The sequence below is a fragment of the Lycorma delicatula genome, chromosome 9 (genome assembly GCF_047948215.1).
Source record: "Lycorma delicatula isolate Av1 chromosome 9, ASM4794821v1, whole genome shotgun sequence".
Taxonomy (NCBI): Eukaryota; Metazoa; Arthropoda; class Insecta; order Hemiptera; family Fulgoridae; genus Lycorma; species Lycorma delicatula.
Genome location: NC_134463.1, coordinates 33,663,321 through 33,684,505, shown reverse-complemented (window position 1 = coordinate 33,684,505; position 21,185 = coordinate 33,663,321). Strand labels below are relative to the sequence as shown.

The window sequence follows — 21,185 nt, the reverse complement described above, 5'->3', positions numbered from 1 at the left end:
GATTTAAAATAAGTGAATGCATTTTAGATTTAATATGCCTGCAAATAATCTCCACGTAAATTAAAAAACTAAAAACTTTTTTAAAGTTTAAAAAACAATGACAAATAATCATATGAAAAATAGCAGAGATTACATGGCAAGAAAATGAGAATAGATACAAAAAAAAATATAAAATATAACTTAATTTTACAACTAAAACAATAAATAAGGCCAAAATATTAAGAAAACTGAGGAAAATTAAGAAACAAAAATGAATGATATTTAGGAGTTTCAAAAGAAAATGAAAGATGAACATATCAATACCAAATATATATACATATTTAATAATTATATTGTACGCAAACTAATAGTAAGTAACCTGATATGAAGTACCACTCACTGCCAAAAATGACATATTCGACCCAAAAATAACAACTCATGTCAAACTCAGAAGAAAAACTAAACTGTGACTATTTCCTACTTTACAAAAGCAAATATATAGTTGCATATCAGCGTGCCATGTCCACTGAAATTTAAATGACATTCAGTAACATCTTCACTCTGTTCACCAAGAAACTGATTGTATAATGGAAATCATTACTCTTTGAGAAAGCAACTCAGATTAGCACTAGCTGTACCTAAGGTGATTTTATATGTGTCATGGCCATAAGAAGAAACTGGAAAGACACAGTAATAAAATAGATAAACAATAAATAATGAAAAAGAAAAAAAATTTAAAAAAAGTTGTGTCGTTCAAGTTTTGTGGTTGTTTGTTTGTTTTTTAAATTTTTAAATTTTTAAGTCTTTATTTCTTTTTTGTTTTTGTTTATTTTATGTAACTGTAGAATTATATATAGACTAATGATGCGGAATCCCGCGAAAGTTGATTATTGATATTAATTTTTTTCTGTTCTTTTGTCGCTGCGTTTGGTGATTAATTTGTTGTTTTATATATATACATCGGAGAGGAGAGACTGTAGTTGAGCATAACCCTATAGTTCCCAGTATTAAAAATAAATAATTCAGGATTTATTTAAAAACAGATATATATTATTTTAAATAGTTTTTAAAAAGTAACAAAAAAATTAATGTTAATTGAAAATCTATACCACCTGATGGTATATCTATTACAGAATAAAAGCTAAACATATATTTTCCATAAAAGAATACATTTTTCTATAATTATATTACAAGCTACCACATAAACTCAACAATATCAATAACAAAATAAATTTCTAATTAGACATACATCAATAACAAAGGAAAACATAAATGTTTAATTAAACAAATACTATAATTTTCATACTGAAAAAATTAATAAAACAAATTATTGAGAACAAATATTGAAATATGTAGAACAAATAAATTAAAAATAATAAAATATATTATACAAATCAATTTTTATTAAAAAAAGAAATTTTAAATATTGAATAAGATGGACAGAGTAGAAATTAATAATACAAATTTGAAAAAAACTACTACATTCTCATTAAATTTTTAATCTCAAAGGATAAAGATAACCACCACACAAAATATATATCTTGAATCATAAATTTCACGAAATGATAAAACATTTTTTTCTAATTGTAATACTACTAACGAACAACTAACAGAAAAACGTAATTTTATCACTATATAATTAATAAAAAAATAACAAAATTTTTGTTAAAAGCAAAGTAGCAATGTTATCACATTCATGCAGTCTGTTATTTATTTCATTCATAAAAGAGTTCATAACATTTTATAAGATTTGTAATATTATTAAAAATCTTACGTAACAGACTACCACATATTAAAACATCATACAAGACATTGACCCAAGTAAAATCTAGCAAAATCTAACTGGATTTGAATGCCCTACATTAATGATATCCTGTAATGATTGTGATTCAATTTATGCAACTGTCTTACAGCTAATTGGTTTTGGATAACAGAAAACCAATTTAAAAAAAATAATAATGTAATGAAAATAAAACTGAATGGTAAAATAGACATTTATTGAATTAATTATTGCCGACAAATATAACAAGTGAATTTTAACTAACTACATACTTAACAGAGAAAACACTTAACAATAATAATATAAAAATACAAATTCTTTCTGGTAAACGATTTATACATACATAAATACAAATAACAATTATAACTAAATAACTACTAATTTAAAGAACATAACTACAGAAAAAAAAACCTTTTATAACGTCATTAAATACATTCAGTCAGTTCAAATACATGTAATATTTAATGAATAAGAAAAAAAATTTCCATCAATATTAGAAAAAGTTATAATTAATTATTAACACAAATTATTAAATATTTGATCAAAATAACAATAGTATTAACAAAAGAGTATTAATATTTCACTATACTTATACAGTAAAAATATTCATAATGTTTTAAGATATGTGAATACAATACAGGAAAAACAATATGAAATTATTTATTTATATTTAATAAATTTTATTAATTTGGAGCAAAAACAAATAAATATAACCATAAAAAAGGATTGGGAGAAATTGTGTAGTGATAAACATCTATTTACACAATTCTGCCATAAACAATATACTGTATTATATACTTCATCTCCACTTGGTTAAAGATATATATACATATTTGTTGTTTAGAATAATTTTAATATGTTTTTATACAAAAATCCAGGCAACAGTGAGTCAGAACATGTTTTTAAGGTAAGACCTTCATCTTAATTAATTAATATTTGTAACAAATATGATAGTAAACAAAAAATTTCATCCTATGATACGAAAACGTTTTTTCCATAAAGCAAACGAGATGAAATGTATAAAATTCAAAAACAATTTCAAAAGATTATAATAAAAGTTTTGTGAAAATAACTTTGATGATATTCAATTATATTACACAAGAAAAATTGATAAATATACATAAAAGTGAATTCTGATTTAGAATTAACAAAATGACTGTAACACTGATCTAATAAATATTCTCAAAATTGAATTTAAAAATTTACTTTGTATAGTATTTCTATGTAACTATAACATTTTTACAGTACCATCAGTTTGTACTGCCTTAATCTCAGGAAATCTCATAGACCATGACTTATCAACCCTAATCTTCAACACTCTCATTCAATTATACTCAATTTCTTCTATCCTAAATCAATAATATATGGATGGGTAGAACACCATACCGATAATGTAAAGCTATGAAGGTAATATTCAATGCAGAGAGATTGGTTCCAGATTCTATAAATGAAATTGCATGAAAAACTCCACTTCCTATATTCAAACATTTTATAGATTGTAAATTATAGTTGAGGCACTCATGGATACAGTCAGATCGGTGTTAATATAGTAGGCGATCTACTGCTGTAGTTGGTTCTTAGATGGCGGCACTGAAACGTTATATTGAAGTAAAAACATAAATAAAAAAATTATAAATATAATCTAACCAAACTTAACCTATGCTCACTAACCTTGAGTAATGAGGAAAGGTTAGCAAGTCTAAGTAAAGTTTGGTTAGATTTTATTTATTTATTTTCTTACTTGAATATACAGTTTCAGTGGTGCCATCTAAGAACTAACTACAGAGGTAGATCGCCTACTACATTAATACCATCAGATCTCCTAGAATTCCTACAATTATACTTATGAAAAATTATGAATTAAGTATTTTTATTAACTGGACTGTTTCATTTTTTCATGCAGGTACTGCATTTGAAATTTACCACTGGTAGTATATACGATATGATCTGACATAAGTTCATATTTAAGGATTCAAACTATTCATTAACAGTTTATAAATTTTCTTTCTTTTTTTTTATAAAAATTAATAAATAAATGCTAATATTTCATTTCTCTGTAAAAATTGGGTTCATACCAAATATTTATTCCAAACAATTTTTTATAGATAAAAATAAATATTTGATTTATGACTTAATTCAGTTTCCAAAACAGTTTATGTAGATGTTCATGAATTTAATAACAAACACTTAAAGAAAAAAAAAATAAAGAAAATAAAATTTTATTTACTAGAAATTATAACATTATCAACTTACTATAATATGCTCACCAATAATGTATAATTGACAGCTCTTTTCCACTGTTGTCACACATCATCAGCATTAATTATTTAGTTGAGCAATATACATGCAGATTGGCAAAAATAGGAATTAGATATGATACAAATACAAATAACTTGTTATATTTTCATTCTTATTCCTAATGGTAACAAACATCGCAGCTGTAACATTAATAACTCTGGCCATAATGTGATTTTTGCCAAAGTGACCTTGATTAATGCCAAAAATTATTCAATGTGCAGGAAGTAAAACATTTTGAGCTACAACATAATGCCAGTATTCATTTAAAAAAAGCAAAAAAAATAATATCAGATTACATGATCGGTTAAGTTTATTATAGAAAATTTTATATTTTAACAAATTATTTACTGAAAATTTTATTTACAAATTAAAATTATTTTTTTGGACAAAGATCTACACCATTACTGAAGCCAGTACGTAAAACTAAAGTTAGGAAAAGCAACTAACATAGAAGTTTAACCTACAAAGTTTTAAAATTTTGTCTAAAAGTCAGGAACATTATGTATTAAATTTAATCGTATTTATAATTATGAACCATTCCACATATAACTGGACAGAAATAAAAATATGTTATATCTTCAAAAAAAGGAGATCCTAGTAACTTTATTTGCTTTACGCTCTTATTAAGGCCATAACAAAAACTACTTACCTCTATTTTTGCTACCCAAATTATGAATTGGGGAGAGACCAGAATGGGATTCTATTTTAAGAACAATGCAGAATTTGGGCCAGTAGGAGTTGTAAATTTGTTTTTAGTTTAACAATTAATATTAGTACTCATCTAAAAAAAAAGTGTAGTTTATGCATGTTTTTCAAGTTGCAGCCAAAGTAATACATCTATCGCTCAGTAGAAAGGTAATCAAGAGGACATCTCAGGAGCAAATACAGTTGAAGTCGCAAAGAAAGTACTACAAGTGAACTCTTTGAATCCACTTCTCTTTCAGCTTTTTATAAGCGATATTGTAACTTACTTTGAAGAGCAGGGCTATAAAAGGATGAAATTTATGCATTCTGAGATTTGATAACCTACTACGTGCAAGCAATCTAATGCTTTTGGACATGGCCTGGTCAGACGTGGTGAGGATGTTAGGAGCTATCTTCATGTTTCTGCAATGCAAATGGGCTTGATGTTAATATGTTGAACACAAATATGATTCCCTTTAGAAGAAAGAAGTGGAAGATTATGAAGTACCTCTGTCATATAACAATCATAAAATAGAGTTCTGTACTACTTGCAATTCTTTAGAAGTTGTGTTTTCTTCTTCTGGAGCTTTTATAAGAGAGAGATTGAAGAACCACGGAGGAATACAAAACATTAGCTGTTATAAGTGAAGGATATTTTGGCAAGAGTTATATCAAAAGTCTTTAGTATGGTTATATAATGCACTAATTTCATATATAATTTGTATACATCTAAGATGTGGGCTCCAACATATTGCAATTGGATCGAGCACAAGAAGTTTTTTAAAAGTCTGTGCTTTAAAATGAGAAAAATTCAATTTCATATTATATGGTTTACATTGAGGTGAAAGATACTCTTTTAAAAAGATGCTGTTTTGGTCCTTCGAGGTTAGAGAAATCACCCTCGGTAGATTACGTTAAATGTGTAACCTGTAAAGGCTTGAAATAATACAATAAAGTATAATTGTTTCTCAGACGAAAGCAAAGTTATTGACTATTTCAGTGCGATATGGCAGCAACATCAAAAACAGCTAAATGTAAAACAGGTAATGTAAAAAATACCATTAAAAAAATATGTGATTTTCATGTTTTGATAGTACACGTAAACTGCTCTGTAATCAAAATTTATTATTTAAAGACATTAATGGGTCAGCAGATGAAGATTATATTAGCAATAATATTAATCTTTGGAACTTAAGAATAACCAGTCAGGTGAGATTAGTTGATTCATACATTAGTAAATAATTTTACGAAGGGTATATCTGTTAATTCTCTAGGAAAATTGACTAGACTCATTTCTGTATAACTTAAGGAACTAACAATTTATTTCATTTTTTGTTTAACTGTCCAACATTTAGTAGTTTAAGAAGTAATATCTGAATGGGTATTTAAGGAGTAGTTTTACTGAGGAAGAAAACTAATATAATTTATTTAAGATTTATTTTTGTTCAAAATTAAGCTACATGTTTAAATATTTAGTAGGATATTTTGCCTTCAGGAAATTTTCAAAGAAAATATAGACTTACGATATGGTTTTAATATATATATATATATATATATATATATAATATATAATTAAATGTTTTTTTATTCAATAAGTGAGTATAGAAATTTTTCTATAAATATTTTCTTTCTTTTGATATAATTTTTATTGTTATTACGGTTATTACAATAACATAATTACAATTTATTGGGTGATCATTACTAGATTTAATGAAAGATTTATTTACCAATCTAAATTTCTATTGTGTGTAAAAATAAGAAAAAACTGTTGTTTTTTTTTCAGTAGAAAATTAAGCTAGCAAAATTATTTTCTTTTTCTTTTTTTATTATGAAATAATTCACTACAGAAACTTACAAAGAAGCTTGTACATAGTTATATGAAAATGGAAATTTGTAATGTATGACAAATGCCATGCCTGACTGGAATTTGAAACTAGGACCTCCAGATGAAAATCCAAGATACAACCACTCCACTATGGGGATCAGCAAATATTTCTTTAAGAATATTTAAACTGTAGACCTAGAATTTTGTAATATATTTTATATGAAGCTTTGTAATTATTTTTATGTCTAAAAATGAATGATGAATTTATTGTTGCTGTTTTATGATATAAAATATCTAAGAGTATTCACACAACTAAGAATATTTTCAGTTTTATCTATGACTAATGTTTTGATAAATAATCTATTTTATAATTTAACTCAACCACAATGGAATATAGAATTACTATATTTATGTAGAGTTGTAATACCTTGTAAAATAATTAAACATTTAATTTTATCTTATTATTATTATGATCTGATAAGCAAATGATTTATTTTTGTAGCTTTGTATAATGGATATACCCAATTCTGTATGAATCACTGGATTCAAACAAATAAATTCTATTGTATATTCTTTAAAATGATGTTAAAGATATAAACTTAATGAGCAACATGAGAATTAAATTTTTAATGGTTCATTAATTATAATCACACTGTATAACTATAAAAACTATTTGCCAATTCTACACAATACAATTTGTTATTAAGAGCCAAGCTCATAGCATTATCATTTTCTAAATTTATTTATTTAATGAAGATACAGAGAAGGGCAAACAACTGAGTGTTCCTTAATCTTGCCATCATTACATGAACAGTACAGTGTAACATCACGTGATTTAAAACACACAATACATAATACTTCCACTTTATAACACATTCATAATTATTTTTAAAATATATTAAGTTATAAATGTGTAGGTATAATGAATGCTTCTACTACACTTATATCACTAATATGCTATAACAATATTAGATCAATCATCTTATTAGATCGACAGTAATCTTAGATCAATATCGTTATGCTATAACGATATTATATCAATAATATGCTATAACATATCAAAAATGGTGTTACCAAAACAAATATAGCCCCACTCAGAAGTTTTCTATACATCTGTCCAATAAACAATAAAATGTAATACGAGGGTGTTCCAGAAAGTAACTTACGTTTGTGCCTAGCACAGAGATGAGTGGGGATAGAGCCGCCATCTTGCATCAAAACGTTTCTACACTCAGTACGCATCCAGCTGTCATAGCATGTGGACTGTGATTTTTCTACTTTGTTTGTAGTGAATTATTGAAATGTGCGCTTCAATAGAAAATCCCACGAGTTGTGAAGTGCGTTCAGTGATTAGGTTTTTACTGGCAAAAAACCTCAAACCAATTTAAATTCATCGGCAACTTTGTGAGGTGTATGGAGATGGAATGAGTGAAGGTGGAGTGAGGCAGTGATGCACTCAGTTTAAAAATAGCTGCACCAATGTTCATGATGAGGACCACATTGGTCGACCTAGCCTTGTAGCTGATGAACTGACAGTGAAAATCAACAATAAAATTTGTGAAAATCACCACATTACGATAACAGAACTCTCGCTTCATTTCCCCAAATTTCACAAAGTTTACTGCATGAAATTATAATGGGGAAGCTTTGTTATCACAAGTTTTGTGCAAGATGGGTGTCAAAAATCTAAGGCAGCAGATTTCTACAGAGAAGGAATTGAAAAGCTTGTGCATCATTACGAGAAGTGCCTCAATTTAAATGGCGACTATGTAGGAAATTTGTTTAAGATTGTCCCTTTCAAATGTATATAATAAAACTTCTTTTTTTTATTTGGTTGGTTTTTTATTTCAAAATGTAAGTTACTTTCTAAACAGCCCTTGCACTATAGTTTCCAAGAATAAGATACTGGTTTAAAATCAAGAAAAAACTATTACCAAGGCATTTTTATAACAGGGAATGTGATTATTGGATTACTGTGAAATTGTATTTAACACTATTAATAAATATAGTACAAATAAATGTGGCAGACTTGTGAATCAAAATTGATACAACTTGTTAAAAGCAATCGTACAACTAAGAATAGTTATATAATTATGTTCTTTGTCATACACTGCACTAAGCTCAATATAAATGAACAGAGAATTTTTTAAATGATATCTTTCAAGTAAATGAAATATAATTTTTAGTTGGTCAAATACCAGTACTGTTGAATTTTTGTATTGGTTTAAGATGATACAATTTTATGTCATGGTCTGTTTAATTCAAATAGAAGTTAAATTTGTAACTTGGTTATTTCTTTCAAATGACTTAATATAAATTTGCTACAAGTTTTTTTTTACAGAATTTTTTTTTATTGACAATTTAAGAAAGTAATTTTAGCATCAAACTTAAATAAAACTTTTTTTCCTCTTACTTTTTTGAAAATTATTAAGATTTGTAAACTATTTACGCTAGTTGAAACCAATTGAAGCTTGGATCAGTTTTTTTTTTGTTTTAAGGTTTTAGTTAAAAAAAACAAACTATCAATTTTACTCCATATGCCAAGAATTAAAAGTATATATACCTTTCTTTACCAATTAGAATTCTCTAATTATAAGTCAAAAACATGCAGTTTCTGGACATATGTTTATATGAACTTTTTGATCAAATGCTTCCACAAATACACACCCAGAATGGGGAAGAATACAACTTTATCAATCATTCCACAAACAAAAAAACGTATATACCAGTATTAGAACATAATATTCCTGAAACTTCATTCACAAATATATCCACTATAAAATAATCATGAAAAAATCTGGATGAATTCCATCAACGTATCACTCATGCAAGTAGTAGCTATATTATTATATCATTCAGAAATTAGAGTTAATATTAAAAGAAGAGGTAAAAATATATTAAAAATTAATATTCTCTTTACTTGCATTAATACTGTAGTACGATAATTCTTTAAATACATTACACAATAATTGTGTTTCTAGATTTTTTACTGGTTTTTTAAATGTTTTTTTCAAATAAAATTAGTATAAAAATATATACTGATATATACTACTCACGTTTTATATTGAAGAATTAAGATCCTTTCTTTAGCCAGACTGATTGGACTAATTTGTCACAGCAAGTGATACTGCTTGTTATAAGTAAATTATGTAATCAGCAGAGCCAATATTAAAGTAAATGTTTGAAAAAAAATTGCCACCTAATAGAAGATGAAGCATTAGTATCAGAGATAGACCAGCAGACCATCACCGTGATATAACAACTGTTGTAAAAGAAACTACTGAACTTCATACAAATGAACAAACACTGCCTCTAAAATATATATAACTTTATGTGTATTTTATAAAAATCTTCTATCTTTTTTTAATAGTACTGCACTAATAGTTTTAAAACTGAAAACTAACTTTTTAACCACAAGGAGGTTCAAGTGTTAAAAATAAATCTTGCAACACATTTTCATGTATTTTGAGAAATTACTGTAATACTTCAGTTTTTTACTATTTTTTATTTTAAAAGGCAATTAATTACTTTTTTAATTATTAATAAAAATGTAGCATTCTTTAAAAAATATTTAACATTTAACAGCTTTTGCTATTCATTAAATTAGACTTTTATAATGTATTAATAACTAGCATAACAAATAGCAATAACAAAATTAATTATCATAATAAATAAATAAAAGAAAACATTAATCATTATTTTTTTCTAGTGCCATCAATGGATCTATAAAACCATCCTGTGGTGTTGTTTTTGATGTCCCTGTCATCGCTGTTACTTTCACTGACGTTTTTACGTTAGAACCAATCTTTTTAATCAAACCACTTGATTTCACTTCATTACTTTTGTTTTTTGTTAAAGATGATTTATTTTTAACTGATGATGAAAATATATCAATTTCATCATCATCACCGTCATCATCCTCATCGAATAGCGATTTTGTTTTAATTGACAAAGGTTTTTTAATTTTCAAATTAGTAGGTGGTTTCATTTCATTCTTTGTTTTAACTTCACCGAAGAGATTATTGTCATCATCATCATCATCATCATCATCATCATCTTTTGCAAATAAATCACCTACAACCGGTTTTTTCATAACATTTTTCTTTTCCATATTTGAAACACCTTTATCTGAATTAACTTTTGAACTTGATGATCGTGCATTAGCAATTGTTGCATTTAAAGATGATGAAGAAAACAGATTATCATCTGAGATATTATCATTAAATAATGAATCGGTTTTAATTTTTTCTGGTACCGATATAATTGTAGTATTACCTTTATTACTATTATTTAATGTCCAATCAGATGGTGGAAAAAGTTCGTCATCGTTAGGCGGTGTTATTGATAATTTATCACAAATATTAACACCAGTATTAAAAACACCACAAATAATATTTGCCGGATCTGGCTTAACTAAATCAGTATTTACATTATCTTTATTTGTATTATCATCTTTTAGAATACTATCACTAATAACATTATTAACTTTATCAGGAACCGATGATTTTTTATTTAAAAATAAATTAGAATCATCATCGTTATCATCAAACAAATTTATATCAGAATTACTTTTAGTAGATAAACTTTTATTACTAGTAGAAAAATCAGTGCCTTTATTTTCAATACCATCATTACTGACTTTAATAGAATTACTCTTAAATATATCCTTATTTTCACCTGCACTGATATTACTACTGTCTGAAAATAATTCATCAGGATGATTTTTAAAAGATTTTCCTACATCTTTCACATCATCATCATAATCAGAATCAATCAATAACGGTGGTGGTTCAATAACAATATCTGAATTTTTATCACAAATACCATCCTCAAAATTATCATTTTTTGAACCACTTAAATAACTAACTATATTATTATCTTCTTTTTTACTCTTATCTTCATCATAATCATCATCACCATCATCATTATTGCTGCTGACAGTTCTAAGAGAAGTAGCAACAGTATCATCAACAGAAGTATTTAATCCAGGTGAAATAATTGTTGGCGCATCAAATATATCACCTGGTGACGTACTTACTTTTGAATAATCAGGTGGTAAATCTAATGGAGGTACACCAAATAAGTCTTCTTCATCTGTTGAAGGTGATAAAATATTTGATGTTTGTTCAAATAATGAACTTGACGTTGACTTTTGTTCTTTTACCGACTGTGTTGTGGTCGTAGTTGTTATTGAAGAACTATTATCTGTTTCATCATCATTATTACTCTCAATTGTTGATTGCCTAATAGCTTCTCTTCTTGCTTTTCTTGTTTGCGGTCGTCTTTTAACTTGTATTTTGGCACGATCTTTAGCAATACTATGTAAAACTGGCTGTGTATCCTTAGTGTCTGGTAATGATGACATTTTGTCTTCTTTATCACTTGTTTTATCATCATTCAATTCTAAATTTTCATTATTAAATAAATCACTTGACGACGACTTCAGTAATCCATTATCATTTTCTTTTATAATAGAACTTGAATTTGATGATCTTTTAAAACTAGCTGGACGGGCACCGGGCAATAATGCTTTTGGATCAATATTTAATGTTTTTTCTAAATTAAGTTTACCAGGTGTAATTTTAGGAGATATCGTTGATGAGCTATCTGAACTAAATACACAACCATCTGGTACATCTAATGATTTATTTGTAGACGATTTATTTTTAATCATATCACCAAACGCATCAGGTGAAGAAATAGGTGCACGAATATTTAAACTTTTAGGCGGTTGTGGTTTAGTTGGTTTTACTGGAATTTGTGGTTTTTTGTTGGCAACAGAAGGAATTTTTGGTAAACTTTTATTTACATCAAATAAATTTTCAGATGAATCACTATCAGTTGTAACATTTTTATTATCGAATGAAGAACTGCTATTATCATTACCTATCTTTTTATTTACATCAGTTTCCAAGGATGATTCAACATCAGTACTACTTATTACATCAATTTTATCAGAAACTAAATCAACATTCAGCAGATTTTCAGAGGTCGTATTAAAAATAGAAGGCACTGAATCAGCAGTCTTTTTATCAATTAGATCTTCTGAATCTAACTGTTTCACAACCAGTTTGGCATTCATAAACATATCTTCTGAATTAATATCAGTGTTAGTACTAAACAATTCATCCGATATAATTTTTGAAGACACTTTATCACTCTTATCAGAGTTAATTATATTAATTTTAGAATTATCAGTAGATTTTCCAAACAAATTATCATTACCATTGTCAACACCATCATCTCTTTGAGTAACCATTTTATCAACAGATTTTTTAATAAATTTATCTTCATTAAAGAGTGGTGAATCATCCAAAAGAGGATCCGATTTTGTTTTATTCATATTACTTTTTGATGAAAAATCATCAGATTTTCTAAATAAATCATTATTATCATTATCTTCCTCATTTAATGTTTTATTTTGTAAAACATCTTTTGATTTAAAATCAGCTTCACTGTTATCATCTACTTTTAATGATAATTTATCATTAATTTCACTGGATAATTGTTTTTTATCAACTTTTTCTGTACCTTCTTTGGACGTAGTAGTAGTAGTAGTATTAAAAAATGCATCTTTAATTTCAGGAATTTTACTCAAGTTATTGTTGTTACTAAACAAATCATCATCATTAACATCATCTGAAAATAATGACAATGATTTTACATTTGCAGTTTTAATAATTTTATTTGGAACTACCAATATTTTATCACACATACTTTCACTACTACTGCCGACTAATTTATTTTCTTCACTAATATTTTTATTACTCAACAAATCATTTTCATTCTGTTTCTGTTTTTTATCATCATCATCATCAACAGATGATGATGATAATGGTAATGCATTTTTATTTTTACCCAAACTAGAAAATAAACTATCACTGTTTTCATCTGAAACATTTTTACTAGCTGTTGATTTTTTACTAAATAAATCAGAACTAAATAAATCATCATCTTCATCATTAATATTATCACCAAATAAATCAATGCCTTTATTATCAAATAAACTTAAACCATTTTTAACGGTCGTACCAGTAGATGCAGATATGGATAACGGTGGAACTGAAATAGGTTTATCTCCATTTATTGTTCCTTTAGTTGTTTTATTATTAATTTTTTTCGAATCATTTGATGATGAAATATTTTTGTTAGTTGTAAGAAAACCAGAATCAAAGCTTTCTATATCATCATCATCATCAAATAATGATATCGGTTTATTATTTGGTTTCTTAATATTGGTATTAATAACACTATCAGTTTTCAAATTATTTATATGTTTATTATTTTTAGTTTCTGATAAAATTTCTTTATTTTTACTATCAACAAAATTAGAAAACATATCTTTACCATCAATATCGCTAAATAAATCATCAACAGTGCTTTTATTACCCAATAATGATGATGTATAATTAGTATTACTTTTATTACTTGAAGGAAGTAGATTAGAATTTGATGATCTGTTTTTATTAATATTAATAACATTAGCATTACTACTAAATAAATCATCATCATCATCATCTCCATTATCATTTAAATCACGAAACAAATCATCCATTGTTTTCTTGATAGTATTCTTTTTTGTGGTATTAACTAAAACATCATCGAATAAACCAGCTGATCTATTTGATTTAATTGATAAATTATCATCTTGTAATGATTCTGACAATTTAACTGAACTACTTCGACTCGATGATTTCTCCTGAAAATTTGAAGATTTAAAAAGTGAATCATCATCTTCATCATCATTTAACTTATTTTCATTACTATTACTAGCATCATCATCATCATCATCGTCATCATCATAATTTCTTCTTAAACTTGTTATTGATTTTGCAATGATAGCGTCATTTTTAATTGATTCCTCATTAATACTTGAACTACTTTTAAACAATTTATTATTTTGTTTTTGTTTCTTAATATCTATATGTTTATCTTTTAATATACCACCAAGAACATTAACTGCACCAGCCGGTACATGTTTCTTAGTACTAGATGATGGCAATGATGATACATTCTTTGATGAAAATAAATCATTGGAATCACTTTCATTCAAATTATCATTATAATCATCAAAAATACTAGAATCTTTCTTTTTTACCACTTTATTGGTACCATCATGTATATCACTGGTAATTTGATCATTTAATGGTGGAGGTGATGGTGATAAATCATTATAATCATCATTTTTAGATGGCCTAGATAATCTTTTTTCTAAATCTTCCATCACTTTTTTATGATTATAGTTGTCTTGTGTCGTAATATTATCATTATCATCATTCCAAAATCCTGATTTTGATTTTGGTGCAAACAGATCATCACTGCTCGCATTACGATTATCAGTTTTATTACGACTACCACCAAATATTAAATCATTACTACTGCAAAAATCATCATCATCCTCATATGAATCATCTAAAGGCGGTGGAGTTGTAGAAAATAGATTTCTAGTTTGTTTCGGTTGTTCAACTACTACAGATTCTTTTTCCATACTTTCAAGACGTTTAGCTAAATGATCAGCAAAACTTGAACTAGGTTGTTTAAACAAAATATCAGATTCTTCATTATGATTCTCTTTCGGTAATATATTTGGACGATCACTTTCTGGTTCTGAATCCTCATTTTCTTCCAGTAACTCTTTACTGTCACTTGAGGATTCCTCTACAGATTCTTCTTCATCTTCAGTGAGCGGTTCTTCAAGGCCTAGAGTCGGATCCTTCATAAATTCCACCGAACCAATTAAATGCGGTAAAGGTCTGCTATTAAAGAGATTTATTGGTTTATAAACTACACCGGTCGGACTACTATCATCATCTTCTGAATCGCTATTAGTAACTTCCACAGTTTCAAATTTTGTGTTCAACACGTTAAGCCCATTATTTATAGATTCTTTTAATCTATTAAAAATTTCTGTATCGATCTCTTGCTTTGTTTTAACCGGTTCACTTAGCATCGCGGTTGCATTTTCAGGTGTTGGTGTTTCTTCATCGTCATAAACACGGTTTTCAACAAACTGTGAATCTGCTAGCGACAAAAATCTGTTAGTTATATTACTAACCTGAACACAAGATGTATTTAATTCAGCTTCAAATGAATCTAATAAATTAATCGTTGTTTCAGTTTCATTTAATAAATTGTTACCAAATTCTTGTAAATATTCTAACACACCAACATCAGCAGCAAGATTCCATTTATCTCGGTTCTCTTTCATCATTTCTGTTGTCCATGGTCGTCTTTCTTTTGTATTCTCTGGTTGACCAAATCTATAACAAAATATTTTTTTCTCATAAAAAAACCACACAAAAGACTTAAGTGTCAGCATCATTAGGTTTAATACATTAGTTTAATACTTATACTCTTAAGTCATTTTAAGAGTATAAGTATTAAACTTATGATTCACTCCTTTTACAAAATTATGCAATCAACTTTTGACATATTGTAGAAGTATTCCATTTTAATTTAACAAATGATCAGTGCATCACTATGTTTGATTTTGATGTTATTTGGTATATGATAACTACCCACCTTTTAGTGGCCAAAAAATATTTTTTTTATATTTAAAAAAAATTTTTTTCTTGAGTAATAGACAATTTATTTTCTAACTTGCCAACACGTAAAAACAGCCACTTTCATCACTTTTTCCATGAGCTGCAGCATACTTATTTTACATCATACAGAGGTCAAATAGGGCTTTTTGGAAAGAGTAAAGATGGAACTTCATCTTAGTGTACTCAAAATTCATTTTATTACATAACCAAATCTTGTAATGTTTACTGAATTTATGTATACAAATTGTTTTTATTTTTTTTAATTTTGGGCCCAAAATAGATAATTTAGAGCTTACGACAACAGGCCTGTTTTTAACCTTTTAACTCTTACGTACTAGTAGTATATATATATAAAAAAAAATTTGATTGTTACCACATGTCCTTCATTAAAAAAAAATGGCTGCCAAATTGTAAGATTTTGAAAACCTCTTATTTTTGGGGCCCAAAATCCCATATGTGGGACAGGTGGAAAAAATGTGAAATGTTTACAGCATAAGTACTTTTTATGTTGTAAAACCATATAAAATTTATTTTGTTACTCAAAGGAATAGACGAGTAATGATGCCAACAAAACCGCTAAAACATTGTTTCTTCTAACTGTAAAAAACGTATCCAAAAATACTGATGATATGTATTTTTTCCAGATTATAAAAATTGCAACTAAACTCATTACAATGAACAAATTGATAATTAATAAACAGTCAATTGGCTTGGGAAAAACATGCATCTAAATTAGGCAATGTTAAAGATGGGCCACAGAGTGGACAAAAGTTAACGCGGTTAGAAACGTGCTGCTGTTGCAGTTTCCATTGAACAATCCCCAATGAAATGAACTTGTAAACGATCAGCTAAACTTTGTATACAAATTGGATGACAATGCAAGAACATATGAAAAAGGACTTGAAAGTTAGGCCATTTCATCCGATGTTCATTAATAAACTGTCAGATGCTGACATGACTTCCCGGCCACCCGGTACACTGCATTTTTTCCAAGAATCTAATTGCATCTTCCTCTAACCAATTTAAAAATTCAACACAGAATTCATAAGAGCCACTAAATATGCATCATTAATTTTTGGTACAAAAGATATCTGTAGAGTTTAAAATGATTGCATACCAATGGTTGTTTGTGAAAAACCTCCTCTCAATAAAACATGAAACACAATTGAAGAAGAATTAACTTGTGCTTCTCTATCCTGATTCACAGGAGCATCAGAAACATGCAAGTGAACTATTAATGTTTCATATTGAACAAAACAACTGCAACAGAATTCTAAGCTAAAAATAAATTGTTGGTCTGGTAGGACGATCCTTAACATATTGAGTACAAAAATTATATTTAAATACAATCATCAATTTCATTTCAAGAAATCAAAATGCAGAGAGCATGTTCAACATCAATGAAGGTAACCTTTTTGCTAGATATGAATAAATGCTGCCAGTACTCTTAGTGAAGAAATTTTTACAACAGTACTATAAAGTCAAAACTATGTTGTGCCATAAACCTCAATTGATTATAACAATTCTAAATAACTTATAAATGCTTTAAGATATGTGAAGTCCTTACAAATTCATCCTGTGGTCCAAAAAATTACATAAGTAATCATTAAAGTATCCTCTGTAATATACATAATCTTTTTTATACAATAAATTAAATGTTAATATAAAAATAACCTTTTGTTTCCACTTATTCCAATTTTTCATCTTTTAACTTTCTCAGTTCTAATAATCTTGTTATTTGAGTATAAAGTTATTATTAAATAATAATTTAAGAGATTAACTTTAGAATTATGCCCAATACTATTACATTTAATATACAAAATAACTAAAGAGCCCTGAGGTAGATATTCCCCACGTCCGGAACACAACATCTACGTTCCACGTCCAGGGCGGCAACAGCTGTACTCAAGTACATTACATATAGCTGGCTAACGGGGTTCCGAGTGTTGTTTCTCGGATATGCATTTTTCGGTCGATTTACATCTATAGGCCGAATTACAGGACTGGACTTTACGGCCACCTGCAGATACGACATTATTAACGATTACGGAAATGGATTAATACCGCCTTTAGAGCTGGCGATGTGGCGGCCACGGTCAAAGTTATTTGCAGGTGTAACGGAGACCTTTCGTCGTCCACATGCCCCCCGCGATGGCAAGCATGTAGTTAAGGTGCCCATGTTCGGAGCATGGGAGCCCTGAAAGCTTCGGTGTGTAGGGGCCTGGAGTCAGTGCAGAGACTGCCCATCCGCTCTCTGCCAGGACATATGCCGGTTCCACAGGAATACCGGAACGGACCTCCAGGGTTGGTAGCCCTGGAGTGGGGGTGTACCCCGGCGGCTAGCCTTACTACAGAAGGGATTATTTGTTCATGGAAACTGAACAATTAAACGTGGCAGAGGGTTCACGCAAACACCCTCGTTTAGAACCGGCTGTTTCGCCTGAGGCGAAACGTCGAAAGAGTACGGAGATTAAGAGGATTGAGATTGAGGCTAGAAAAAGCTTGCAGAAAGCTTTTTTTAAGAGCAGCATCCCAAAACCTAAGTATTTGGTTATCACGAAGGAAGAAGGTAATTTCTCGAAGGTGAGTCCTTTCCTCATCGCTCGGGAAATAAACAAATGTGCTGGAGGCCCTGTTAAAGAAATAAGAAAAACTTTCACGGGACTTCATGTAGAGACTGTTAATAATATACAGTCTCAGAAGATTCTAGGACTAAAGAAAATTGGAGAGCTAGCTGTACGTGTTGATCCCCACAGCACGCTCAACACCTCAAGGGGTGTTGTGGTCTGTCGGGATCTTCTTAACTGTACGGAGCAGGAAATTGTAGAAGAATTAGCGCCGCAAGGAGTATTAGAATGTCGGAGGTTGAACATGAGAAGGAATGGCGAAGTCCTTCCTTCTGCATCCCATGTTCTTAAATTTAACCGGCCTACTTTACCGGAGAAGATAAGAGCGGGCATACATCGGTTGGATGTGCGGGCATTTGTCCCACAGCCAATGCGATGTTTTAAACGCCAACGCATTGGACACACCACTGTTAGGTGTGAGAGGCCGCAAATATGCGTGTGCGGTGATGCAGTTCATGAAGGAGAGCCGTGTAAGGAGCCTCCTACCTGTATAAACTGCAGAGGACAGCATTCCTGTAGATCCAGGAACTGTCCTGTTTACAAAGACGAAGTGGCTGTGCAGGAAGTAAAAACCCTGCAAAAAGTCAGCTACTTTGAAGCAAAAAAGATCGTAAACACCCGCAGACCTAGAGCAACAACAACATATGCTCATGCTGCGGCTGCTGTTCCTGCTCCTGCTCCAGTTGGTGTTGATGAGAGTGTAATCATCAACAAACTCGCACCTACCTTGGCTGGCTTAATTGAGAGGATAATCTAAAACAAAATGAAGCCTATCAGCACTAAAGAACCTGTTAAGCCAAGAATAATTGTACAGCCTCCTGAAGACACATCTGCAAAACAAAAAGTCGCTCCAGCACAGAAGAAAACGGACACTAAACCTGATATCAAAGTCCGTCTTAGCGAGATTTTAGTTGAAGATAAGAAAGTGACAGCTACAGAGTCTGTTATGGAGGCTCCCAAGCCTCCTGTAACTGAAGTGGCCTCTAAGCCTCAGAGGCCACAAAAAACTTCACAGGGGGGACGAGTGTCCCCCCTTCCACGGGTGGTGACCGGTGCACCCCCCCGTGTCGGGGAGCGGCCAGGTTGCCGCCTCTCAATCGGCGCCTGAAACCGGCGCCGATCCATGCCCGTCGTCGTCGCCGGCTTCGGTGGTCTCCGATTCGGAGACCGGAAGCTACACCGGCGACGATGTTCTCCGCGAACATGATGCCGTTCGCAATATGGAGAAGAAGAGAAAAAAAGGATGGCCGAAAGGAAAACCAAGGTCATAATTTAATTAAAAATTAGCGAGTCGATTGTACAATGGAACATCAATGGATGTTTTTCAAACATCCATGAGCTCCAACGCTTGGTGCATGATGTAGACCCGATTTGTATATGTCTGCAAGAAACGCATTTCCGCCGAAATGAAAATTTTAAATTAAAAGGTTTCGATATATTTCGGCGAGATCAACCGCCAAATGTAAGAGTTAGAGGTGGAGTAGCTATATTAACATCGACTAGAGCTACCGCCGAAGCGGTTGTTCTAAACACAAACCTACAAGCGGTCGCCGTTAGAATGAAGCGTCCGCTCCAGGTCACTGTCTGCAGCATATACTTGCCGTATTTTGATTGGAATAAGGATGACATAGCAAGACTAATTTCCGAGCTTCCCCCACCTGTTTTACTGGTGAGTGACTTTAATGCTCATAATTCTCTTTGGGTATCAGATCGAGTAGATCCCCGTGGAAGAGAACTGGAAGGGTTCCTGATGAATTCAGAACTTATTATTTTAAACGACGGATCAGGAACCTTTTTCAATGCCAGAGATGGATCGACGTCCTGTATAGATCTTGCACTTATAAGCGGATCGATAGCACCGAGGTACAGCTTCCATGTCATAGACGATCTGCATGGAAGCGATAATTTCCCGGTGCAAATTGTAATTGATGTTACAAGAAAAACATATCCCGTCTCTAAAACATGGTTATTTGATAAGGCAGAGTGGACGAGCTTCACAGCTAGAACGATACTCCCAGAAACAACTGGAGTTATCGGAGACGATGTCGACGCCATAACAAATGCAATAATTCAGTCGGCATCGAGATATATTCCCAAAACATCTGGGAAACTTAGAAAGAAACCCGTTCCATGGTGGAACGATGAAATAAGTGAAGCTATAAAAAGAAAGAAAAGGGCGTATAACGCCTTTAAGAAGCGTCCTAGTATAGAAAATCTTGTTGCCTTTAAGAAATACAGGGCGTATGCAAAATGTCTTATGATAGATTCGAAAAAACGATCCTGGCAGCAATACGTGTCATCCATCGACAAAACTACTACTGCATCAGATGTTTGGAGGAATTTGTGGAGCGATTTGTGGACGTAATGATTTTGCTCCCATAACTAGCCTTCAAGACGAAGATGAAATAAAAGATACTCCATATGAAATTGCAGAGCTGTAATCCAAT

The 21,185-nt window shown here is 30.1% G+C and overlaps 1 protein-coding gene across 11 annotated transcripts in view; it reads right to left on the bottom strand.

The window, feature by feature from the left end:
* Positions 1–21,185, bottom strand: part of LOC142330291 (uncharacterized) — a 145,206-nt gene that overhangs the window by 84,824 nt on the left and 39,197 nt on the right. For 10 of the 11 annotated variants that reach the window (XM_075375486.1, XM_075375485.1, XM_075375487.1 and 7 more), the window contains exon 3: positions 9,623–15,826. In XM_075375486.1, coding sequence (XP_075231601.1) covers positions 10,255–15,826 — 5,572 coding nt within the window. In that variant the 3' untranslated portion in view covers positions 9,623–10,254. Of the gene's footprint in view, positions 1–4,026; positions 4,297–9,622; positions 15,827–21,185 lie in introns of all 11 variants that reach the window. The other variant, XM_075375495.1, reaches the window with a different exon arrangement.